Source organism: Montipora foliosa, chromosome 6 (assembly GCF_036669935.1).
Source record: "Montipora foliosa isolate CH-2021 chromosome 6, ASM3666993v2, whole genome shotgun sequence".
Taxonomy (NCBI): Eukaryota; Metazoa; Cnidaria; class Anthozoa; order Scleractinia; family Acroporidae; genus Montipora; species Montipora foliosa.
Window position 1 is genome coordinate 15,178,535 of NC_090874.1, and position 26,420 is coordinate 15,204,954.

Below are 26,420 nucleotides of genomic sequence, written 5' to 3' on the forward strand. Positions count from 1 at the left end.
TGTAATCTACGACAGAACAACTCTGTTTTTCTCGGTGCTAATTCTTCTAGATGACTGCACAGCATTGAAAGATCATCTTTTGATTTATTGAAAGACTGAGAGAAACCTCAAAAGTATCACTGATTAAAAAAATATATGCATTTAATTTTCCAAAAACTGAATCTGTTCGAGATATATAACGAAGGGGTGATTTAGCAAATGAAGATACGCAATGAAATATGTAGCTAGAGGGAAGTAATGATGACATAAAATCAAGATGACAATAAATGTCTTCGGCGGTGGTGAGTATTTTATTTACTTCTTTATTTATTTATTTATTTTTATTTAGATGTAGTTTGAAACTGAATCTCAACTCATTTTGTCACAGATGAGCTTGGGACGAGCAGTGCATGAAAGCGAGACTGTGTAAACAAATCTGGTTGCCTCGGTGATTCAAGATGGCGGTAAAAAACGGGGCATACAGTCTGGATGAGAAACGCCAAGCTGTGGCCTATTTTACCAATAATGAAGTGCCAAAACAAATTGAGCAGCTTCTTAATAAGATGTTTAAGGAAAAACCAAGTGATATATTTGGATACATGGTAGGTAATATGATTTGCCATACTTCTCATTACGCCGAACGTGATCGCAGGGTGACTTGAAGTGTTAACTTAATACCGGCTTGTATCTGTAGTAATCTCCTATATTTGTAAGCTGAGAAAACTCTTTACGTATTATTGCCTAGTCAACTTTTGGGGCTCCTGCAACCGTGTAGTGAATCACTAGCTACATTTTACTTGCTCGATTGTTTAAAATGTTGATCGAACTTGTGCAATGTTTGCACTCCTTTTAGGTGAATGTGGTGTTTTAAGGGTGTGCATCTTTCTTTTGTCTTTCTTGCCTCCGCGAGGTTATTACTTCAGGGGGTAGTTACTGTAGATATTGTACGCACTTGGTACATTGAAACACTCATTGAAAACTCATTAATAATACATGAGTGAAATGGCCCATCACGTCACAAGTAAAAACTCATGTACATGAGTTTTAAAAACTGATAAAACACTCCTCGTTGTAATTTTTTATGTAAAGCACACTAATAAGGCATTGCTTGTTTCTTCTTGTTTTTCTCGTAATGTTAATCTTCTCCTACCACAATCACAGGAAAAAATAACAGATTCCCATTTTTGGATATTTTAGGGTATTTTGAAGAATACCAATAAAAATCCCAAATTTGGCAAAGTGAGACAAGTCCCAACCAGGGAATTCCCAACCAAGTTCCCTGACTGGGACTTGTCTCACTCTTCCAAATTTGGGATTTTTGTTGGTATTCTTCAAAATACCCTAAAATATCCAAAAATGGGAATCTATTATTTTTTCCTGTGAATTTGAACCTTTGTTCGGACTCCAGGGACACACTTTGTCTGTTCTTTCAATTTTTTTGAAGGCATTCAATCAACTCACAGGTTGTGTTTTATCAAGTCTAAAACCACTCAGCTTCACCTCAATCATAGTTTAAAACTCAATAAAACACTCCTGCTTTAAACAGTACATTTAAAAGTTTATGTTGCATCTCCTTGCCATGAAATTATGGCAGAAATCCCTGCCGCCCATTTGTTGTTAGCACTCTCTGAAAAAAATATTTTGAAAGACTTTTCAAAAGGTTAAAATTTTTTCAGCTTCTGTGGTGGAAAATACCCAAACTCCTAGTTTCAGAAACTTTTGGGGATGGTATAGATAAAAAATGGAATGTTCCAAAAAGTTTTTACACTTTGTTATTTGTTGTGATATTTTATTATCAATAATTGTTATAAATATGAGTAATTCTGATGCAAATGACAGTCCCTAATTTGTTATATGTAACTGCGCAAATTACAAGTGTGCCAATTTTGTTGTTAGGCAGAGTACTTTGGAAATCATTCAAAGACACCCACTATATGCAAGGTATTTTTGATAAGGAAGAATACAAATACAATACACTTTGAGATAAGAGTACAGATTGTACAGCATATTGCATTGGATATGTTGTACAGGGTAGAGAATGACACCCCAACCTAGTTCAATGGTGCAGTTCCCACATTAGTTTCCTGCTTCTCAGGGGTGAAGAATCTGAATGTCATAATCCCTTCTGGGTAGAGAATGTTTATGCAATTTCATGTGCTTCTTAAGAAACTGTAGTGCTGTGACGGGCAAGTGAAACACATCGCCATAAAGAAATTTCAAAGCTGACATTTGGAGTGTTAGCACTTCATCAATTTGCTCAGTCTGTAACGAAGGGCTTATGTTGGAAATGCCAGCTTTCAAATTTCTTTATTGTGATTAATTTACAATTTTTTTAATTGATCTCAGAAAGAGAAAAAACGGCTTTCACTCTGTTTGTTTCCCTTATGTATTTCATGACAGAGAATGCTTCTTATATCTTATCTGTTTGCAGTCTTTTGGCCTTGAAGGTTCCTCAGGTGCTGCCAAATAAAATCATTTCATTAAAGTATTCCTTATTCCTGATTGAGTTACTTTTTGACAGCATAGTGTTCATTGTGGCTTGAGAGACATGAATATTCAGTACATGAAAATTAGTCCTGTCACTGTCATGTTTATGCAATTTCATGTGCTTCTTAAGAAACTGTAGTGCTGTGACGGGCAAGTGAAACACAGCGCCATAAAGAAATTTCAAAGCTGACATTTGGAGTGTTAGCACTTCATCAATTCGCTCAGTCTGTAACGAAGGGCTAATGTTGGAAATGCCAGCTTTCAAATTTCTTTATTGTGATTAATTTACAATTTTTTTAATTGATCTCAGAAAGAGAAAAAACGGCTTTCACTCTGTTTGTTTCCCTTATGTATTTCATGACAGAGAATGCTTCTTATATCTTATCTTTTTGCAGTCTTTTGGCCTTGAAGGTTCCTCAGGTGCTGCCAAATAAAATCATTTCATTAAAGTATTCCTTATTCCTGATTGAGTTACTTTTTGACAGCGTAGTGTTCATTGTGGCTTGAGAGACATGAATATTCAGTACATGAAAATTAGTCCTGTCACTGTCATCCTCCAAACAGTTTTGTTTATTAATAATGAAACATGTGTCTATTGTGATACATACACGTAATCATTATTGTTTTTAGGTTTCAGCATCAGAAATTCTTGGTAGCCGAGGATTTCCAAGTTTTGAAGTCAACTTTCATTGCACTGTCAATGGACTATCCAAGGTAGTTATTTTTTCTTCTAAGGGGAAAATGTATCTTATTTGTCCAAGACTGACAAGACAGTGCTTGACTCTTGAAATTAGTTTTTTTCCTTGGGTCTGTTTATCATTTGGCATCACAAGGGCTTTGCAGAGCAGAAATTAGATTTAAAAACGAGAGCGAAAAGTAGTTTGTGTCATCAAATCAAGTACATGTATTAAGACCCAGACATGGGTACCTCCTACCTGCTTGGTCATTGGTCAAACAAGAGCCAGTATTACTCTCCAAATAAAGTTACTGATGGTGTTGATGATGATGATGATGACGACAATATAAATTGTGAAGTAGCCTCCCACGCAGACGTTCTTGGGGCTTTCTCACACGTTTCTCCCCCACGAACATCTTCTGAAACAAAAAACCACTTCCATTCAACAGTTGTTTGCCCTCTATTTAAAAAAAAAACCAATCAGCATCGACTAATTGTGTTGTGCATAGCCAATCACATGCTGCAAAAGAATGCCATACAAGACACCGAGTTTACCCAAAACTGGAAAACGGCCTCCGATTGGTCTGTAATCCACAAACTGAAGTGGTTTTTCATTTCAGCCAATTTTAGTGGGGGAGGGGGGAGGGGAGGAGGAGTGTTGAACCCCTATGAACGTTTGCGTGAGAGGCTAATTGTGAAGAAATGTATTCTTTTTTTCAATGATGACTCCTGGATGCCCGGACAAAATCAGAGCGCCCCTTTGCGGGACTTGAACCTACAAGTTCTAACTACTAATTTGGGTGCTCTACCACTAAGCTGCAGGAGCTTCATTGGTGGTTGGTCATCGACTATGTTCATGTGACCATTGCTTCACTTTACTGCTAGGAATGAAATTGTCTTAATAGTGCATTCTCGCAGTTATATTGAAGGGGATGGTGAAATGTTAACCCCAGAAAATGAATTTTAAAAGATTTTTGTTTTCCATTGGTGACTCAGTGTGATTACCGGTAATAGCCCTTTTCATGGTTAGTTTTTCTCATTTGCATTACAATACAATCTAGCATGTATGTGAGACAATTTCAGGCTATTTTGTAGTTTTAACCCGAAAGTGCCTCGCATCCATGTTAGATTACATTGTAATGCAAATGAGAAAAACTAACCGTGAAAATGGCTATTGTTTATTAACCTATTCACCCCTGACATGGCTGGCTCCCACTGACGAGTAAAATCCACTCGCATTAGACACAGTAAATTCTTTAGTGTCACTCTCAGGAGGAAAAGAGTTTATCAAGTAAACTAAGATATAGGATTCATTTTGCAGCATGTAGCGAGTATTGTCTCCCCAGTGGATTCCAGTCCACCTATAGAGTCACCGCCTGCGAAGGTCAAAACTCCAGATTTAAAATTAAAGACACCAGATCAACTGAGACAACAAAAAGGTGCAGATGCCACAGTCGACAGCAGTGCAGGAGAGTCAGATGGTGTGGCTAAAAGACTTGATATTGATGAGGTTATTCAAAGAATTGATACCACCATAGCACCCCTTATAATGGGGTTTGATGCCACCAATCAAAAGGCTGTTGATGAGACTTTACAGTAAGGACATCATTTTGTCAGATTTTAAACTTCAAAAGTGAACTAAGGTAAACTAAATGGGTGGGAATGTAGTCTCATGATTGGGACAAATAAGTACCCCACTGCACTGCAGGTTTTCTAGTCTTGCTTTTTTTCAGGGATCTCTGAACAGACAATGTGTCCCGCGGATGTGTGGACTCTGCAATGTCGTATGCCTCAAATTTTCCAACTCTATTTTCAAGAGCAATGGGTAGAGCATCCTACTGGAGGTCATAGGTTCGAATCCTGCCTAGGCCTAGGATTGTCCAGTTGTCCTTTCACTGGAAGCCCAGCAGTCAACCTATCATATTTCCCAAGGTCACACATTACACCTTGAAACATCTATAGTTGCATTTGACACTTTTGAGGTGCATAGCTCGTGAGATTGAAGAGCCCGCAGACCAGCAGCAGTCTAACAGGTTGAAACCCTCTCAAAAATAAAGGGAAAAGAACTGTAGTCAGTTTCTTCGATCCTGAGCTTTAAGAACTTCATGAGGAATATAGACTTACTTAGAGCCTCTTCAGTCAACCAGGCAATGCATATCGTTGAGTTTCCATTTAAAACTCATCAACAATAGATGACCTTGTGAGCTGGTCCTTACAGGTTGGTGGAGACGGGAAGAAATCTATCGAAGAGGAAGGAGGTATCAATGGTATCCCTGCAAGCGGCCACCACCAAAAAGGCATTGTTACACTGAAGCAATCAGTGGAGTACTTACCAACCACATACTTACTAAGAAGGGAGGAAGTGCGAGGAAAGCATAATTCGCAAGCAAAAATGGCTGTGTAGACAGGCCAGCCAGCAAGCAAAAGCAAATTCCACTGCAAGGATTCCAGGGCCACCCTCTAACCAGTCCAGGAAGGGGCGCCTGAGTAGGATTGTCTCAAGTTTAACTTTGCCTAAAGTTTTACATTTTAAAATTTTAAAACTTGTCAACAATAGATGAGCTTTGGAGCTGATTCCATACAGGTTGGTCGGGGCCGGGAAGAAGTCTGTTGAGAAAGAAAGAGGCATCCATGACAACCTGGCAAGCGGCCACCAAACCTAACTGCCTCCAGGTAACTGACCCCCAGGTAACTGACAACTCCAACAACTTCAACCACGAGGGCACCAAGCTCAGATGAACAGGGTTGGATGAAGGTCAGGCCACCTAGTAAAACTTTAACCAAAGCTGTGACTGAAAAAGTTGCCTGTGATGCCAGCACAAAGAAGTATCTGCCAGAGCCAGTGGGTGAGGACAGTATGCAAAAGTGTTTGACCAGTCTGAAGGAGAAACAGAGGACCAGCAGGGGCACCACTCTATGCAAGATATGCAAACATTGCCTGAAGTGCACACAAAGGGGGTCGCCGGCAACGAATGTGGATGAAGCACCCTGCATGGAAGGAGTTACGGTTAGGATTAGAGTTAGGTGGAAGCTATCCAAAACATACAGTGATCAAAAGAAGTGAAATCCAACAACTGGTGGATGACTGGCATAATAATGAGGTCAGTAGGAGGAAGGAGAGAGGCGGCCCAAAAGCCTTGATACCTTTCAAGACTTTTTGGAGACGGAGAAAATTGAGCGAAGGGTCAGGAAAATCCTGTGACATGTGGAGAGAATGAACCGCCAGTAGATAAAGTTTGATTGAAGAATGCTGAATAGAGTCAACAACAGAAGACACAAACAGACAAAGGGTCCATTCGTTGACAGGGCAAGAGGAGCCTTGGGATGGGGTTTAGCAGCTAGACAACAAACTTCATGATGGCGTTTCTGACCAGAGCTGTAAGACCTGTGGGTAGATTCAGCTACTGTTAAGCCATGGGCAAGGAAGAAATGAAACCTTTCTTGTAACGATGAAGAATTTTTCTGTCCAGTAGAAGCTGAGGAACTGGGCAAGGGGCTGCTTGAGCCTTTGAGACCAGATGCTGGAAGTCCTGTCATGGGAAACGAGAAGTGGCGTCAGCCACAGAGATTTCAAATGCCCGGAACATGGGCAGTAGAAAAGGAAAAAATTCTATCAAGCGGTGCATGAGAGAAAATCAGGGAGAAGATGCATCACAACAGGAACCTTACATGTTCTACACGTCAGAATGAACACAACTGCCAGATTGTCGAAGCCAAAAAGCGTGTGCATCTTGGAACAGAATGAATCCCACAGGTGGGCAGTAATAACTACTGGAGAGAGCTTCTTCTGGGCAACTGACTTGAAGGCTTGGAAAGAAGCTCGTGAGCCATGAAACCACAGGCCCCAGAAGTGGGCACCAAAGCCAAGGGAGCCCATGGCATCAGAGGAGATTTCAAGATCAGCAATGCAGACTGCCAGGAAATAGAGAAAATCCCATACCGTTCCAGGAAGACGGAAAATGCTGCCAACAATCAAGGTCCAAACGGAATTCCCTGTTGAGGCAGATTGGTTGGTTTTTGTGGCAGAAGCAGCACAATAAGTCAGTCATACAGTGGAGGGAGGTTCGCCCAGTCACCACCACCTTGACTGCATGGTGCAAATGACCAACAAGTCACTCCAGTTTACGCCAGTGGCATGTGAGCCTGGACTGAACCATGTCCTTAAGAGCAAGCAACTTGCATTGTGTATTACTAGGGAGACGTGCTATGTGGTGGACACAGTCCACCTCAATACTTAAGACAGTCAGTTTGGACCTATGCACTTGTCAGGTGCAGGGGAAGGCCTATCTGATGACAAACTGCCTTGGCAATCTGCAAATTGTGAGCGCACTGAGAAGAGTGAGGGGGACCTGCCGTGATAGAATCATCCAGGTAATGTAACGTGGTGCACATGGAGCAAGATCCACTCGACCATGTCAGCGACCAAACTGAAATTAAAGGAGGCAGAACGAAGGCCAAAGGGAAGAGTGAAGTCAGTATAAAATTCATCCTGCCATTTCATGCCAACCAGGAAATGATCATTGGAGCAATATTACAGTATGCGGCTTCAACCCCGGGGCCACGAGCAGCGACCATGCTCAAAATGTGATTGACTGTAATAATTATACTGCAATGTAAAGTTTTGGGGATCAACACCATAGTTGACACTATCACCCCAAGGGGAAGACAAGTCAACGATGATGCGCCACTTGCCAGACTGCTCTCTCGTTGGGATAACACCAAAACTGTTAATATGAAGATGAGGTTGAGGGGGAGAAGGGAAGCGAAACCTCGTGAGCCAAGTATTCATCAACTGAGGGAAGCAGAAGGCTTATTCTCTTTGGTGGATCTGAGCCTGGAAGAAGACTGAAACCCTAGCTTAAAGCCTTCCGAGATGCCCCGAATCACGTAAACAACATGTCCCTGATCTGGATGGCTGGCTAATTGTCTTTGAAATTCAGCTGCGTTCAGGGGGTTCACAGATTAAACAGGAGGGAATGCACAAAAGCTTCAGGAAGAAAACAAAGGAAGAAATAAAAGACTGAATGAGTAAGGGGATGGGGAGTGGAGCAGATCAAAACAGACAAACACAAAATTCTTCTCCTGTTTGAAGAATCCCGGACTAACGGCGAGGGCTGTTGAAGGGGTAACCCAGGAGACTAGGTGATGAAAGGCTACAATGTAGCTCTGGAGGGCATGAAACCTAAGCTAGAACTAATGGAAATAAATGGGGTTGAATCAGAAAGGTGCGAAGTCGTTAATGTTGAAGCAAATGAAGGAACAACATACGTGGCCCTACCTGGAATTGAAGGAGTAAACAAGGTGACAGAAGACGAAGGAACTCCAGATCCAGAGGCAAGAAACATCGCTCTATGAGAGCCAAAGTCCACCTGACAGGAAGAAAAGGCTCCAGATGGCAAAGGAACAAAATGAGCGAAGATGTCATCAACAGCACGGACCCCGGCAAAAAAGGACAAGAAGACACCACAGAAGGTTCAGCTGCAGCCAAAGTAGATTTCACAGTGTTGACGAATGCAGCCAGAAGGGCAGGATCTGGCACGGTGGGCGAGGACAGTGGAGGCTCTGCCGAGGCGCTTGTTGGCACGAGCAAAGGTTCTGCGGACGAGTGATAAACCACACCAATGCCAGACAGAACAGAAACGAATGTTGAATCCAAATTGCTAGTGACGATGGCCACTGGAACGGGTGCTATTGGTCTGGCGAGGGAAGTCAGGAAAATGGCCCTGCAAGAGGCCAGCAAGCAAGAGAAAGCAAATGCCACCATGAGGAGCTCGTGCAAAGACCGCCGCGTAGCCAGTCCTTGGAGCGGTCACTGACCAGCGTTTTATCAATTTTAACTTTGCCTAAATTGCATTTAGCCGCATATAAAGAAGTACTGATTGGAGAATTCTGGTCATTGTGAACCCCTCCATAACCTTGGTAATCTGGCATGTCAGCGAAATAGATCTAAGATATTTGCGTTTGTAAGTCATATGCAGCCTTTTTCCGAATTTCTTTTTCGTCCAACGTGTCTTAACAACATGTCATTCTCCCCCTCCCAATCAAGCAAGCTAGAATTGACCAATCAGCATCCCCCCCCCCCCCCCCCCCTTCCCCTTGGCAGGTAATCTCTTGTTTGACTCTCCCTCCTCTAGTATTATAATCGTCAGGCCTTCAGAGGAAAGGGAAACTGTCAGCAGTTTTATAGAATCTCAGATCTTCAACATTTCTCCCTGATAAGTCACATCTCAACGGGCAATCTTTCTTAGGGGACGATGTTTGCTTTGAACGCTACATGTAAGGGGGGTTTTGATGCTTAAGATTGTAAATCTGAGATGACAGCATTTTTGCTGTATACCAAAAATGGACAATTGCATTGATTTTCTTTTTTGCTTGACCGATGTTTTGCCCGAATTGCACTTGTCCCTAGCATCTTCAATGAACTCGGACCCGCTAGCTTACAAAATCTACTTTGCCACGATTTTCAGAAAACTAGAAGAACAAGAGAAAGTCAAAAAAGAAGAAGACCTTGATAATCAAATAGAAAAAGGCGTAGATACAGATATAAGCGAAGATAGCCAAGGAGCCAAGCCAGATGAAACTAAGAACCCCACTGTGGCCAAAGAAGAAAGAAAACAATCGCATGCCACACAAGACCCTAGCAAGAAAACAGACACGAAGAAACAAGGCACTGCTTCAAACAAGGACACACAACCTCAAGCCATACCTGACCTGAAAGAAGAGCACGTTTGTCGAGATTGTGCCATGGTTGCTGTTTCCATGGGAATTGCTGCGACTGGTGCAACTATCAAAGGAGTCTCTGTGTATGAGCATTTGGCCAGAGTATTTGGAAAAGAGGTATTTGTGCGCTCGTAAAATCTTAGTTATTAGGTCTGTTGCTCTCTACCCAGTAACAAGCCAATTAATTCTCTTTCGGAAAGCCGAAATAATGCTATCGCAGGGCGGCAGTGTTGAGGCCATGCGGTGTCGTGGTTTTTTATTGGGGTCTTAAAGATCTGCGACGAAGAAACGTCATTAAGAACAATAATTATAATAATAATGAACTTTCTCCTAGTGCTTACTTATTTAGCGCCGAGGCAATAATTGGGGATACCGTAAAGAAATGTGATGAAATCAAACAACTAATATCAAATCGTTAGTTGCTTATTGAGGAGAGGGGAAAACCGAAGTACCTAGAGAAAAACCTCTCGAAGCAGAGTAGAGAACCAAGAAACTCAACCCGCATGTGACGCCAAGTCTAGAAATCGAACCCGGGTCTCACATTACTGGAAAGGGAGCGTTCTCACCACTGCGCCATCCCTGCCATCCCTGCTTCCAATATTACTTTGCACTATCGTAAGTTTCTCGCGATTATTCCATTTTAGTATCACCGAACTAGTGGACTAATGCAAATGCTGCATTTTGATTGGCTACGCTACTAGAGGACTATTAATAACAGTCCTCGAGTAGCGAAAAGCATGACGCTTTCTTTCGTTTTATTCCCAAATAAATATATTTTCAACTTGCTTTTGCTAACTTTATTATTGGTTTTTCTGTCCGACTAGTTGGGTGATACTAAAACGATTAGCAATTAGACCCTTCGCCCTCAAGGGCCACGGGTCTAATTGTTAAATTGTTGGCGTCGCACATTTTGTGAGCGAAGTATCCTAAAAAGAAATAAGGTACGTGCGGTTTCAAAGTAAAAACAGAGAATGAAAGGCTCCCTTTTTAATGCCTAAGTGTTCGTCAAGACCTTAAAAGTCGTTGTTTTGCAGACTCTCGCAAAACTACGTCCTAAAATCGTTGCCGCACGTGCAGCACGATTTTTTTTCTTTTTTTTAGTTTGACCAAATGATATTATTTTGTGGCGTTTTCGTTGCTGTAGCCGTTGTCGTTTCTTAAAAACTTCTCATTTTTGGTCTGGGCAAGGCCTAGCTTCATTTCAGATAGAGACTGTTCAGCCCCGTACTGGACTCTCATTAGGGAGTTCAAGCAAAGACGACGGCTATACGGCTACGGCAACGCCACAAAGCAAGAATATTATTGGGTAAATAAGGAAAAATATTCGTGCCGCACGTACAACACGAACGTCCGTACGTTCCTCTGCCGTACTCCACAAAACAACAACGTGAAATCACCATATTTGAGGTTTTGAAGGCAACGTGAGCATTTAACAATGAAACAGTCATTTTCTGTTTTGACTTTAAAACAGTTCGTACCCATCCAGTTACAGGATAGTTCGCCCGTATTGTAAAAGGTGAACAAGACGGAATAATTGCGAAATACTTGCCATAGCGTCAAGTTATATTTTGGAATGACGTTTTCGTTGCTGTAGCCGTCGTCTTTGCTTAAACTCCCTATTATTTGCTAGTTGAAGTGCAACCATGAGAATACTTGAGAACTTGAGCCAAAGCGTTTTTGATCCACGATCGGCGACCACAAGTTGGATGTTTTCCCTTCTAACTTGTCTTGACCTGACTATATTTGTATTGCTAAGTAGCTTTGAACCCATTACATAGGGACCAGACATAGTTTAATTGATACCACTCTGATTTAGTGGTAAAAGTAAAAGTTACAATTCAAAGACGGTGCGTTCGGACGCTCCTGTCTAGTATCTTCATCAGGGATGATCCAAATGCGTCAAAACGGTCCTTTTGTATGAATGAAAGAAATGTATATATTTGAATTTCGGGTTATAGACGAAATGGCGAAGTGATCCTCCTTAGGTGAGCAGGGCTGGCGCAGTGGTGAGAGCACTCGCCTTCCACCAATGTGGCCCGGGATCGATTCCCGGTTTCGACGCGATTTAACAAATTGATGTCAGTTTTTCATGCGTCTGTCCTGTTATTGATCATGAATTTCGTCATAACATTGTCAAAGTAGCTGTGGATCCACTCGGCTATCGCCTTGTGGATCCGCAAAATTGTAAAAATGTGGGTTGAGTTGTTGGTTCATTACTCTGCTCCGAGAGGTTTTTGGCCAGGTACTCCGGTTTTCCCCTCTCCTCAAAAACCAACATTTGATTTGATTTGCTCTGTTTTCAGTTAGTCTCCCCAATTAGTAGGGCACTCCTGCTCGGCTAAATAACTTTGAGACTTAAATAAAAAGTGAATGTGTGCTACCAATAAACCTCTTAACAGTTGTGTGCTTAGTTAGCTGGCCTTTAAGTGAAAGTGAGGCTGGTGTTGACCTTGTTAGGATACAGACCTCCATCCTTTTCTTATGTTAATGATGTTGTTGTGATGCTAATTAGTAAGAATTTACACAAGAAAAGCAGTGAGGTTTCTATTAAGACAAGGTCAACTCCAGCCTCAGTTTCATTCATAGGTCAGGTAACTAAGCAAACAACTGTAAAATGGACTATTTGCAGACTATCGGTTCATACCTGATTGTCGACCAGAGGCCGGTTGCTCGAACGAAGCCTGGTTAGTGTGAAGAAGTATCAAAACCTACAGGTTTCCATGGTTTTTAATACTGGTTAGCGCTAACCATGCTTTGAGCAACCCGGGCCTGGTTGCTATGTGAACCTGAACTTTCGTTATAGGGAAGATATCTGTTTACAAACATTGCCTTATTTTTTATTCAACTGTGTCAACCACAACAACAACAACAACAATATTTATTAACTCACACTTAGACTAATTACAAAGGATTGTTATATACATTACAAGTTAATTAAAGAAAATAATTAGGAAAGTAGTTTAAGTAATTGGAGCCTAGAGGTTAAAGGAACCGTAAGGTTAAATTTAAAAAAATAAAAAATAAAAAACAGGGAAAAAGGACCCTTTGTTTCGTCAACCAATGAAGCTCTGGTTGGCACATTAGGCTGATTTAGCAACAGAACGGGAACGTCAGTGGCGACGTCGCGCGCAGCAAAACTACCAATGACAATTTAGAATAGAGAAAAAAAGAGTGGAGTCTACTCTATTCTGAATTCTCATTGGTGTTTTTTCTGCGCGCGACATCGCCACTGACGTTCCGTTCTGTTGCTAAATCAGCCTATTAATGACAAAAGGTGACGTCAACGGTATCTTCCATATAGAGACAATTTGCTTGACAATTTGGACGTTATTTCTGCTAACTCAAACCAATCTTAACAATTTCGAGGGGCTGTCTTTTTATAGAAGGATTAACTCTTCAACACCGTTTTACCTAACGGCAATGACATGGTATGTAGGAGGCGCCGTGGCCTCATGGTTAGTGCGCTCGACTCCCGGAGCCACCGGTCCGGGTTCGGGCGCTGGTCGGGCGCTGGTCGGGGACGCTGTGTTGTGTTCTTGGGCAAGACATTTTACTCTCACGGTGCCTCTCTCCACCGAGGTGTATAAATTTAACGCTTGGGGTAACCCTGCGATGGACTGGCATCCCATCCAGGGATTTGGCTGCTTCATGGATAAGCTCCGGCCTGATGGGCCACTTGGCTCGTATGCAGACTTTAAAGACATGGTACCATAGAAGACGACAATAATTGCTTAAATCGATACATGTACACGCATTAATGTGACGTAATATGGTACAATGGTAGCAAAAGAGCCATTTAAAAGCACCCTATATTTTGTCTTTAAACGCTTATATATCAAAAACGAACTTGGTGACCCCCAATTTTATTGTTGGAAAGCGATTAGCAGGCTAAGATAAAACTCTACAAAATTAAAACCAAAAATTCTGAAACGAATTCAGAGCTACCTGTGGAAGTGGTTATGAATCCACTATGAAGAATTTTTACATTGCAACGCGCCTTACCGTGGCCACTCAACAAACTTTTACATTTGACAATTTACGTGTAAATACGTCAACTCGACAAGCCATTCAACGGTGTTCAACTTGCAACTGTGCGAACTTTGCAAGGAGGCGTGACTGTCAATCAAATTCACACATCCTGATTGGCGGACAATTTGTAAAAAACTTTTTTAGGTGGCCACGGTAAGGCGCGTCGCACTGTAACGAGCCTACGGATAAGAGATGTTTTGGAACTTATTGAGTATTTTAGCCCGCCCGCAAGCTCTCTCTGAAGGTTGTTTTCCCGTAGGATAGGAAATTGGAAAGACTTATATTCAATTTGATTTTTTTGGCATGTGGCATTTCATTGCAGATGGGTTGCAAGCTTAGTTTACCGATTCCAATGATGGCGTTATTGACGAGCGGCAAACTTGCTGCTGGAAAACAAAACCTTATCAAAGAAGTTCTCGTTGTATCTCAGCCTGGAACATCCATGAGCTCGGTATGTACAAATTGATGTCTCCATCCACGCATTCATACCCACTGCGGATTGTTCTGTCTCCCTTCCAATCTTCTGGCGTTTTTTAAAGTAAAAGTACCATCTCTTCTAGTTTTCGAAAAGGCTGCAGACGTGCGTCTACTGTGCCTTTTCTTTGGTCTATTTTTCCATGCTGAGTGCCGTAGCAAAGTCACCTATAATTAGGGACTTGTACCGGAAAGCATTGTATTTTTGGTCACTTGGGACTAGTCTTTATTTGGAGTTGTTTTGTTTTCTGTCCTTGTTTCTTTTGTTTTACGTAATCTGTGCTCCGGTACCTGCAGAGGGGACCCTTTAAAAGCCCACCTTCAACCGAGAGGCTTATTGACCGTTTGTATTTTGTCTTCACTACTTTCTCAAATCCCATAATACACCTTGTTTTACCCCCCAAAATTTTGCGTAGGCATTGCTTTCGATTTCTCGTGGGACATCTTCATGTCCCAGAAGAAATTGCAAACAATGGGATTTGCGAAAATGGTGAATTGAAAAGTTGGCATTGCTTATCGTAGCGATCTGATTGGATGAATTTCAGCTTTGGCGGGGTTATCATTTATGAAAATTGTTCCACGGCACGTCATTCTTGTAGGATGAACGAAGGCCTTTAAGATCTACTGCTGCAACGTCGACGAAAACATCACCCTCAAAATAAAACTGTGCTCTAGCGTCTTTTTCACTTCGTTCGCGTCGTAAAATGTGGGCGTATCCTAAAAATAAATAGGGTGCGAGCGATTTCACAGTAAAAATAGAAAATGAAAGGTTCAAATTGGTATGCTCATGCCGTTGTCAAAGCCTCAAATTGGTGATTTCACGTTGTTCTTATGCATAGTACCGCAAAACTATGCGCTAAAATGTCCAGCACGATTTTTTGCCTTTTTTAACCAATGGTATTTTATAAAATAATTAAGATTGTACGCGCACTCTCATTGGTCAATACCTGTGTTTACATGAGAGTATGGAAACACGGCTGTGACATAACACAAATTTTGATTGGTTAGGTATTGTCAGACGCGCGTTTTGATTGGCTGGTAGGAAATATGAGCGTGTATCAAGAAAATCTGTTTCAATCAAGAAGTAAAAACATTTGTCGAATTATCTTTGAAGAATATTTTATAAAAGCAATAGAGGACTTTTTTCCGTGTTTCCATAGTCTCGTCTAAACATTTGGGGAAGTTGGGAGAATTCTCGACAGTTATGCAAACCCTCGACTGCGTCTCGGGTTTGCTAAACTGTGTCGAATTCTCCCAAGTCCCCCTCGTGTTTAGATGAGGCTATGGAAACACGGAAAAAATTGTTTGTGGCGTTGTCATTGCCGTAGCTGTAGCCCTTTCTTAAACTCCCTATTACTTTTATTCACAACACAGACTGAGATAATTAGTACAGATCACTTTTATAAATGGCGACCGATTGAATATTCTTTTTACAGTGACTGCAAAAATCTCGCGCGCTCATTCGTTAATTTTTATTGTCAATAAGCGGACAGACGCATGAATTTATAATTTATGCGATAATGACGCGATATTGCTCGCGTCAGATTGAAGTTTCTCGCATTTTTGTCGCGCGTTCTTCTTGTGTTTTGACTTTATTTTGACCGCTCTGCCTTTTTGTTACTGTAAAATACAAATTGATGTCAGTTTTTCATGCGTCTGTCGGCTATCGCCTCGTGGATCCACAGCTACTTTGACAATGTTATGACGAAATTCATGATCAATAACAGACGCATGAAAAACTGACATCAATTTGTTTTAAAAAAAATTGTATTTATGTTAATTGGACCTATTGGCCTCGTTTTGGTTAACATATTCTTTTGAATTTTGCGCATCGCAGCGAGGCTAGAAAGGCTTATTATCTTTAAGACAGAAGAATATTTTATTGGGCCGCCATTATGAAAAAAGGTCTATACTTGACTATGTTTAATCTAGTTGGTTTACAGTGTACAGATACTTAAAGAATGTGTTTGTTTTGCTCGCTGTAATAATGATAATGATGTCATTATTGCCTCGATTCAAAATTTCTCAATCTCAAAATCTCATGGGTGTAGCTTGCGTGGCTGGCAGAAACACGTTTCCTATGTATTTCGGAAAACTGTGGTGAAGATTCTGAAGCCTGAGAGTGCGTATAAATTTCGAAACCACATTGAAGAACGCTACAATTTTACTGAGCTGAGTAAAAGTCGACTGTGATACAACAAACACATGTAGGATATAATTTCAATATTTATAAGTTCTATCATTTTCGCTAGAGTTTGTTTGAGAACCACACTTTAAGAAAACATCCCCTAAAATTTTCGGACAAAAAAGGACGATTACGTAATGTAAAGGAGTTTTTTTTATCAGTCCTCAGACCTGTCACGATTGCTGGAACTTTCGGACGAGACGAAAAGCCGCCTAGAATAAATATTCTGTTGGGCGGCTAAAACTCACTAAACGATTTTTAAAGCACTGTGGAAATCATTTTAGTTAATTCTGTCAATTTTTGCCCGTGTGCTTTTGGGAGATATTTTGCTCTAGGAGCAATAATTTAGAGTTATCAAATTGTTGATAGCTGAAATAAGAGCATTAATGAATACAGCACCACTCCTGGGACTGTCACGAAAATTCTAAATGATTTGAAATGGCCAACACTCGAGAAAAGAAGGAAAGTGACACGACTTACGATGATGTTGAAAGTAGTGTCTGGCCTGTCAGCCATACAACTTCCACCCTATATATTAAATAAACGACGACAAGGTACTAGGCAATTCCATCAAAAGAAATTCTTTCCCTGTTAAAAAAAAAGCTTACCCCAGAACTTTTTTATCGCTATTTATTTATTTAACACTTGCACCTTGTCTCATATTTGAACACTAACAGGTGACATTTGCACATCTGCGGTGATTGGTTGTGCCTTTTGCAGATCACACAATTAGAATTAGAATGAGAATTACAATTCACTGGCAGCATTAAACCGTGAAACATTATTTTAAAAAAAGAAACACTACAGGACGCTTAACCAGCTTTAGTCAAAGCGATCGCATTTTGTTGTTTTTTGTTTATTCCCTACCGGCTCACATTTTTATATCGCACTGAGGTATGGAGTGTTTTCACTCACGTGATCAGTATCCTTGTTTTTCCACCGAAACAAAAGAAAACGTTTGCATGACAATAGAGCTCAATTCCCAGAGGATTAGTTGGGTAAACCAACATGGCCGCCTTTCCATTGTTTTGCTACACCAACATGGCCGCCGTGACGTCACGTGAAAATACTCTATACGCGCCACACACAGAAACATTGTCGAGGAAGGTATCTGAATTCATTGGCCGTTTTCGCACGAGCAGACGAAGAAAGCGTCTTAACGGACAAATCGTCCCATCGTTAAATTCAAGACGACCAAATTCGCTAGTATTGTCCGGCGTAAATTCATAAAAGACGGGCAATGGACCGACATTGAGCAGATGAAGACTGGCAAAAGGTATCGCTTGGTTACCTTGCCTTTCGCCGCAACCTTCTTCTGGTCGTGACTAGGATAAGGTGCATGACATAAGACATTTGGTTTTGTGTATATAAAGTACCAAACAATCTTGATAAAATGTTACGAAGTTTGAATGTGGCGTCACTGGAACAATTTATGAAAGCCAACCATTTGGAGTCAGTGCTTAATCACTAGAGATCAGTGCCTAACCCAGCAGTTATTCTCTGTGTTGTTTATCTGCCAAAGCGGGTTAACACTCAGGGGCCGGTTTCTCAAAGCCGGGTTAGCGCTAACCGTTGGTTAAGAGGTATCAAAACCTATAGGTTTCCATGGTATTTAACGCTGGTTAGCGCTAACCATGCTTCTAGCAACCTGGGCCAGGTTGTCAGGTATTACCACGTACCGTCACCAAGTGTTAAACCTGTATATGTGGCACGAAGTGTCTAACCTTATTTGGAGGATCCTTTCTAGTCTTAACCCTTTCCTCCCGCCATATTAAGACCTTCCCATAAACCATCACTTTCATCGCTAGTTGCATTTCCCCGCGGTGGTTAATTGTTCGATTTGTTCCTTTAACTTAAATTTAGGTCAGACTTAGGGCGCCTTGTTCGTCTGGACGGACAAATCGTCTTCGAAAAATCGTCTTCCAAGACGGCCTTGAGCTCGTCGCCCTGGGGGCAACTGAAGTATCAACTGTTACCGAAATAGTATTCATAGCTTATAGCTCAAAGCGATGAAATTTCTTATGTTGGAACTGCGAAATGGAAATCCGGAGATCCCGGGCTCAAGACCACGTTCTCACCACTCACTGAATTTGTTTCAGGTAGTCCCTGGTTCAACTTCCTGGCTCTCTTGTAAAATAGCCAACTGGTTTGTCTCCCGCCAGTTGGAATTCTTAACAATTGTATATGTTCAATGCTCGGGGATATAAACTACTAGCACTAGGACATCATGGAAAATAAATCAGAAGCAGAAGAGAAACTCTTCCGAGGAACGTTCGGGCTTAAGGCAAGTCAAAATCCAGAGGACTTAGGATCATCCGTAGAAGCCGAACCGTTTGATTTTGCATCGAGCATGCGCGAGTTACGTTACACATGCATGTCTCTTTTAACTTCATTTCTTTCGCCAACAGAATCTAAAATTAAAGGAGACTTACCTATAAGTTGAAGTGTGATGGGGTTCTGCCGAGTCATTAGTAGCACAAGAAGTCACGTGACTTCGTAGTGCGTATGATGACGAGACAGAATCACCATTTGATAAATCAAGGGCTTACCATGTCCCGTTGGAAACACAGTCAATGTATCTTTACCTTTCGAAAAATGGAGAAAAACCTGCTTTTGCTCTTAACTAAGTTCAAATATTCCTTAGGACTTCAATCCCTCCAGAACGGTTCTCAAAGCTTCATCATACTTCGCAGAATTCGTCACTCCAAACGCCATATTGATAACTACAGCTGACTCGCGTTAAATGGACAGTTTCACGGTTTTGCGCATGTCTAAGCTTTAGCGCTAGCAGTTGTAAATTTTACGGTTTCTTACTGAACCATATGATGTTCATTAATCACAGAGAGTATTAAGCAAATACACTGAATGACTAAGGCCCAGATTTGGTGAAAGATATTGCGGGTTTACACAGAAAATATGCAATTTAGTTTGGACTTCGAATTTATTGTACGGGTCAAACATACTAAAATCGAGGAGTAAAATCGATGTGATTTTGCAAAGGTCTTGAAAAATTTCGATTGTCACGTTTTTGCGTGACCTGTCGGGGAAGGACTGTAACCCAAAAGAGGATCGATCGTTGAAGGGATGAGAGGTTTTTACCGAAAAAAAACTTTCTCGAGAATAGCAACGAGGTTTTAAGCAGGCGTCATCTTCATTTGGTTAGTGTTTTGTATAATATCTCTCCATTGTCGTCATGCTCGTTTTCTGGAGTGTGGTTTTTGTGAAATTTAATCGCTGTTTGTTTGTCGTCCTTGAGTAGGACCAGGAGCTCACCAATGGGAGCATCTATCTCAACTATTTCCTTGAGTCAACCCTTTCCGGAGTAACTTTATTTTTAGGAGCAGGTTTTTCCCGCGATTAGTATCACGTTTCCCTTGTATAGCTCCAGTGACTTTCGAACGGTTTTCAAACTGCTGTTTGTAACTTTGTAATCTTCTTCCTTGGTTACAAACACCGTAAAAACTGAAATAAATATGAACACTTTGAAAACGCTACGGATAAATTACGCAAATTTTGATCGCTGAACAAAACGTTACAATTAAAAAATACGGTTACAACTAATGTTAAAGCAACCGTGAATTAATTGCTCAAAATATAGTTAAAGACGCAGTAACATTGGCAAGAGCATTTTACGCCAAACTAACATAAACAAAGAATTATGCGCAAACGATAACACAAGGAGCAGAGGAGTCCTATTTGACCGTTTTTCCAGGTAAATTCGCCGTACGATTGCAACGCGAATCGATCTTGTTGATCTGAATCACCGTAGGTGATCAGACTACACACAAACCATCGTGTACGAGGCACGAGGTGCCGAGAGTACAAAAAGAGACAAGGGATGAAACTTAACACCACGCGATTAGTTCAGTGTGAACCGTAACATACCGGTGACGGAAACGGAAGTCGAGCTCCAGCTGCCGTACCGGATGTTGATTAGAAGTGAAATCAACCGTTACTTACAGCTGATCGTCCGGTTTTGCACCGACATGGAACCTTTTCTTCGAGAAAAACGGCATTAGCACCAGGAAAATAGAGAGAACAAAAAATTCAAAGTGGAAAACAAATCTCTCTTCAGAAGTTGGTAAGAATTGATGACGCATTTCCGTCACCGGTATCCTCCGGTCTTCATTGTACGAAATCGAATGTAAAACGCTTGGAAAATGGTTCCTCGAAAGTTGAATTTCACGTGCTTTCTGGTTAATTTGTTTTTACGACTGGGGAGAGAATATTGTTTCCACACCAACTGCTGGAAATAAGGTATTTTCATCCAAATTTTAGCGATTTTTGACGATTCAAAATTTGACTGAAATCGCTTTCATCCCTTGTCTATTTTTGTTCTACTGTTACTGTAGTAACAAGCCCACAGTCATTACTGTATGCGGCTTTCGTTTGGGTTTACAAATCAAATCAAATCAAATCAAATCAAATCAAATCAAGTTCGTTTATTTCTGCCTCTTGCAGTTTAAAGACTGAATTACAGGCAGGGTCAGCAACTAATACATTAATTAGTACGAAGTCAATATATCAAGATATACTAAATATTACGATAATTATAAATATAAATATAAATTACATGTAATAATCCCCACATACTAATGCCTCTAATGTGGGAGGAGATTAGCATACCTACAAGTAACGAATTGACTAAAACGTTCGGTATTACACGGCTTAACTACTCCGGTGGTATTCCTTCTGAGATTATACTAAGTATCCCCTATCTCTACTCTACTTGATAACAGGGGGAAAAGGGGATTGGGAGGCGCAATTTTACAAACAAATCTCACATTTCTTCAAGACTCTTAAGGCGTAGATTTGTCTGTTGGCTCTCTTGATTATTGCATCACAATGGGCAGCCCAGGTTAGGTCATCCGAAATGTGGACCCCATGCAACTTGAAACGCGACACACCCTCAATAAAGGCAAATTGCGACTTTGATAAAACTTGCAACCTTGGTTAAAACTTGCGACCTTGGTTACAACTGCTACCTTGACGAAACTTGTACCTTTTAAAACAAAACCCTTTCGGTTGACGCGTACTCTATCGTGAGACTCACTGTTACAGTACGCGCGAGGGCTTAATTGCGACAGTACAAACCTTAGAAAAAGCTAGAAAATTCTGGAAATGGTGAAAAGAACTAGGGAGGGTGACGTAAATTAATTGAACCTTCCTTAAAAAATGTTAAATCATAACAAGATGAACTAAAGTAAATAATGTGGCATAACTAAGTAGAAAAATAAACACTAAGCGTTCCGCTGTAGCTACAACTTGACACTGAGATAGCTTTGTTTTGATTAGCTTTTACAACAGTGGACGTGCTGAATCTCCCAAGGTGAGGGGGGGGGGGGGGGGGGGGGATCTATCAATAAAGCTACTCGGGAAAGGGTTGACGAACTTTGGGAGGTAGAGGCTCCTACTAGAACCCATGAATAAGCCCCTTAAGGGACATGTTTTTGCAACCTTTCTCTGGCCCTGAATAGACACGAGCTTTTCAAACCTTTCCGAAACAGTTTCGAATGTACAGCTTCCAGTTTGCTCAGTTACGTTTGGCCGATTTCCGGCCTGCAGCATCGCAAAGAGTGCCTCAATATTTCCATGACAGCGTGTCTGATCTGCCTCATTTTCCAGCAGTAAATCAAAGGATTAAGAGATGAATTGAGAAGGAGTAACGTCAAAGAGTAATTTCGCCAAATCTCTGTCGTTTTACTCTCTCCCGTGATGGCAATGGCCATTAGAGTCCCTACACTTGGCAAATAACAAAGCAAAAACGTCAGATATACAAAGAAAGTTCCCGTGACAAATTTTCTCATCCTCGCGGCGTCTTCCCTTGGACTATTTCCCGCCTCTTGGCGGACGTGCTGAGAATGGATCTGACGTGCATGGCGTCTAACGGTTCTATAAATCTTAAAGTAGAGTGTTGTTGCAATTATGAGGGACGATGCTGTGATGACGGCAAATATCCCATAGCTGATTTTTATGGGGATCAGCAACCTCAGGAACGAAAGAAACGCAGCTAGGACCCAGTTGAAAATTGCCACAGCGATCACACGGGTTTGAGTGACCAGTTCGCGATATCTAAGGTGAAGATGTATCGATAAGAATCTATCAACTGTTAATGCCATCACCCCTGCGTACGTTGCAATAGTAAATAGATTCAGCGTAATAATAAACCCTTTGTATACCATGTCGAAATTTCGATTATCTTTGGTGCACTGTTCCAAGGCTATGCCCAGCAAAGCAACGTAAAGAGGTTGCGCTATTAGGCCAGTGCCTAGATCGGACACCGCCAGGCTAAGTAGCAGTGTTCGTAAAGGCTTTTGTAAAGACAACGTTTTTCTCAATGCATGGATTGTAATGCAGTTTAGCGTGATAGCGGTGAAACAAAGAAAAGCGTTTACAACGCAGTTGGTTCTGAAAGACAGGTGCTGATCTTCACAATCTTGTAGTGTTGCTGACATCTTTTAAACCGTTCTTTACCACGACTGTCTCGATGTCTCAGGGTTCGACATCTCCGCTAGCCCGGTAGCCCGAGGCTAGTAAAAATTTTGTCGGGCTAGTAAAAAACCCCGTTTAATAGCCCGCTGGCTAGTAGTAAAATGGAAATAAACTAGATATAATTAGTTTTAGTTTGAAGTTCACAGTTGATTAAAAAAACAAGAAAGTTTAAAATGTAACGATAATACCAATAATTTTACAAAGAAAACATAAATCTATCATCTTCTGGCGTCTTTTTTATCTTGCGTGTCGTTTGTAAACATCGCTAGTTCCCAGACTCTGAGCTTAATGGTTAATGTCTTCCTCAGTCTTCTCCCTACCAATGTTGTGATGCCTTGCACATCGCCTCGCACCATCGCTTCGCACTTGAAGCGATTGTGAAGATGGAGCGATTTTTGACAAATTACGAGGCGCCACCATGTAAAAAGGGGAAAGCGGCCGAAACTGAAAGTACGAGTAGACAGGAAAGCAGTAAGATCATGAGAGCACTCAGAGATAGAGAACTTTTAATCCATCGTGGAAAGCGAGCTTCCCATGGCTTGTGCACTGGCATTCTACGGTTAGCCTTCGCCGCATGCACAAGTGAATGTGAAACGAACATTTTGTTAGCTTTTTCCTTAATAACACATTGTTATCACAACGGAAGAAAAAATGCCAATAAGTTTAGAGTAAGGTTTGCGTGTTTGGGGTTGAAGTAGACCTCGAGGGAAATTGATCCGGGCTACCAAGTTTTTCTTCGGGCTAGTAAATTCTAGAAATCACTAGTCCGGTGGCTAGTAATGCAGGTAGCCAGGTGTCGAACCCTGATGTCTTATGTAAAAGTCCCTTTTTTTTAATCTTTCTTGCGCTGAGATTACGGTTGAATTAAGCAACCAGGGTTTCAATGGAATTCTTTTTTTTTTGTTGTTGTTGACTGGCTCTCCCAGAGCGTGTGGTTCGGTTAGCAGCGTTAGACCTTCATGAAGTACGTTAGTACACGCTGTTCCGAAATTAATTCTTAGAAATGTTTTTTTTTATTGTCCTTTGTTCTTGAATCCTCATATGCCCTGAGATGAAGTTAACATTGAGTCCAGGGTTTGGACAGAATCCCTTTGGAGATGAAATTGTCTTAAACGCTTGAAGTTCACCGCAGCACAAGACCTCTTTGAAGTAAGCCAATATTATTTCACCGTGATCTGAATTCTATACTTGTAGAAACGTCGCCAATATTTTGAACCGCAGCTGTACTTTTTAGCACAGAAATAAAAAGAACAATAGTACTTTTTGTTTGCTTGATCCACAAATGGAAACTGCAATAAAGGAAATGAAATAGTGTGACGTTAGTTCGTGGCCTTCAGTACTGCTTGAATTTTCATCTTTTTCTCGTTATTCTTGGAGTTCGTGAAACAGGCGTTTAAATAAGGCTGATCTTTCGATATCAGAGGCGAGCCAATTAAGCCTCATTTGAACTAGTAAGTTTTCCTTGACAAGTTTTCCTTGGCATTGTAAATGGAAAAATATGACAATTTTTTCCTTGACAAGTGTCCTTGTTCAAAAACTGGCATGCTTGTATTTGAGCAAGGACACTTGTCAAGGAAAAACTTCTTAAGGACGATATTTGCTAGTGTAAATTACTTACCAAGTGCACTGGTCAAGGAAAACTTGTCGTATTTTTCATTTACATCACCAAGGAAAACTTGTCAAGGAAAATCGTTTCAAGGAGAACTTGGAAGTGTGTACAGTCGGCAAGTTTTCTTTGACAAGTGGGCTTGTCAAGGAAAACTTGCTAGTGTAAATGAGGCTTTCTTAGAACGATTTGCATTATAGTTTAATAATTTGAGGATAGATTGCCGAATTTCAAGCAAGCATTGGTTGACACTGAAAACCCAATTGTCGCTCAAGCCACTTTCAAAATATTGTTTTTCACTTTTTGTAAGCATAAAGTAAATTAATGCACTTTTATATTGGTTTCTGTGATCAAGTTTATTCATGCTTTGATAAACCTCCCGCAGAGCTCCGCGGCATAAGGCTTGCACATAACGTACACAACTAGATTTCCTAACTTCACGAGTGATGAATGACACGTTTGGTTTAGTCCTCTTGAAGTGTGTCAACATGGAATCCATTTATTTGACAGCGAATGAAAACCCAACATTATCTTCATTTCATGCGTTTGTAAAACATTAATTTCTATCGAAAATTTCTTTGTTTAGTTTGATCGATATTTCCTTTTTGTAAAACTCATTTGGTTCCTTTTACATCTCACCCTTAATTACGTCACTACAAAAAGATTACAATGGCTGTCTGCACGACGACGGCTACAGCTACGGCTACGACAACGCCACAAAACAAGAATATAATAATAATAATAATAATAGTTTAATAACAGTATATCCCCACATAGTGGCTCTTCGCCTGCTATAAAACTACTTTCTAAGCTATCCTATCAAAAACTTATATATAGAGGATATTACACGGTGGCGAGAAGATATGAATTTTATGTTCGAGTGGCAAGAACAATATCTCACGAGTGAGCGAAGCGAACGAGTGAGATATTGTTCTTGCCACGAGAACATAAAATTCATATTTTCGAGCCAACGTGTAATGTTCTTTATATTATATGGAGACTAAATATTGAATATTTCCGATTTTATTGTGTTTCAAAGTAGTCAAGTTTTACAAATACAGCTGGGCTTTATAAAAAAGGCGGGACTTCAATCCCTCCAGAACTTTTCTCAAAGCTTCTTCATACTTCGCAGAATTCGTCACTCCAAACGCCATATTGATAACTAAGCTGACTCGCGTTAAATGGACTGTTTCACGGTTTTGCGCATGTCTAAGCTTTAGCGCAAGCAGTTGTAAATTTTACGGTTTCTTATTGAACCATATGATGTTCATTAATCACAGAGAGTATTAAGCAAATACACTGAATGACGAAGGCCCAGATTTGGTGAAAGATATTGCGGGTTTACACAGAAAATATGCAATTTAGTTTGGACTTCGAATTTACTGTACGGGTCAAACATACTAAAATCGAGTAAAATCGATGTGATTTTGCAAAGGTCTTGAAAAATTTCGATTGTCACGTTTTTGCGTGACCTGTCGGGGAAGGACTGAAACCCAAAAGAGGATCGATCGTTGAAGGGATGAGAGGTTTTTACCGAGAAAAAAAATTCATTGAGAATAGCAACGAGGTTTTAAGCAGGCGTCATCTTAATTTGGTTAGTGTTTTGTATCATATCTCTCCATTGCCATCATGCTCGTTTTCTGGAGTGTGGTTTTTTTGAAATTTAATCGCTGTTTGTTTGTCGTCCTTGAGTAGGACCAGGAGCTCACCAGTGGGAGCATCTATCTCAACTATTTCCTTGAGTCAACCCTTTCCGGAGTAACTTTATTTTT

General features: G+C 40.9%; 2 protein-coding genes across 2 annotated transcripts in view; one reads left to right on the top strand and one right to left on the bottom strand.

The window, feature by feature from the left end:
* LOC138006804 (enolase 4-like) overlaps window positions 1-26,420 on the top strand; it is an 89,025-nt gene that overhangs the window by 7,115 nt on the left and 55,490 nt on the right. Inside the window, exons 2-7 of the mRNA XM_068853377.1 lie at window positions 368-581; window positions 1,876-1,920; window positions 3,097-3,180; window positions 4,464-4,738; window positions 9,610-9,979; window positions 14,214-14,342. Coding sequence (XP_068709478.1) covers window positions 438-581; window positions 1,876-1,920; window positions 3,097-3,180; window positions 4,464-4,738; window positions 9,610-9,979; window positions 14,214-14,342 — 1,047 coding nt within the window. The 5' untranslated portion in view covers window positions 368-437. The remainder of the gene's footprint in view (window positions 1-367; window positions 582-1,875; window positions 1,921-3,096; window positions 3,181-4,463; window positions 4,739-9,609; window positions 9,980-14,213; window positions 14,343-26,420) is intronic.
* On the bottom strand, window positions 21,871-22,990 carry LOC138008469 (histamine H2 receptor-like; the record flags this gene model as incomplete). Its single annotated transcript, XM_068855798.1, has 1 exon — window positions 21,871-22,990. A coding segment is annotated over one exon (903 nt), but the record flags the coding sequence as incomplete, so codon positions are not given.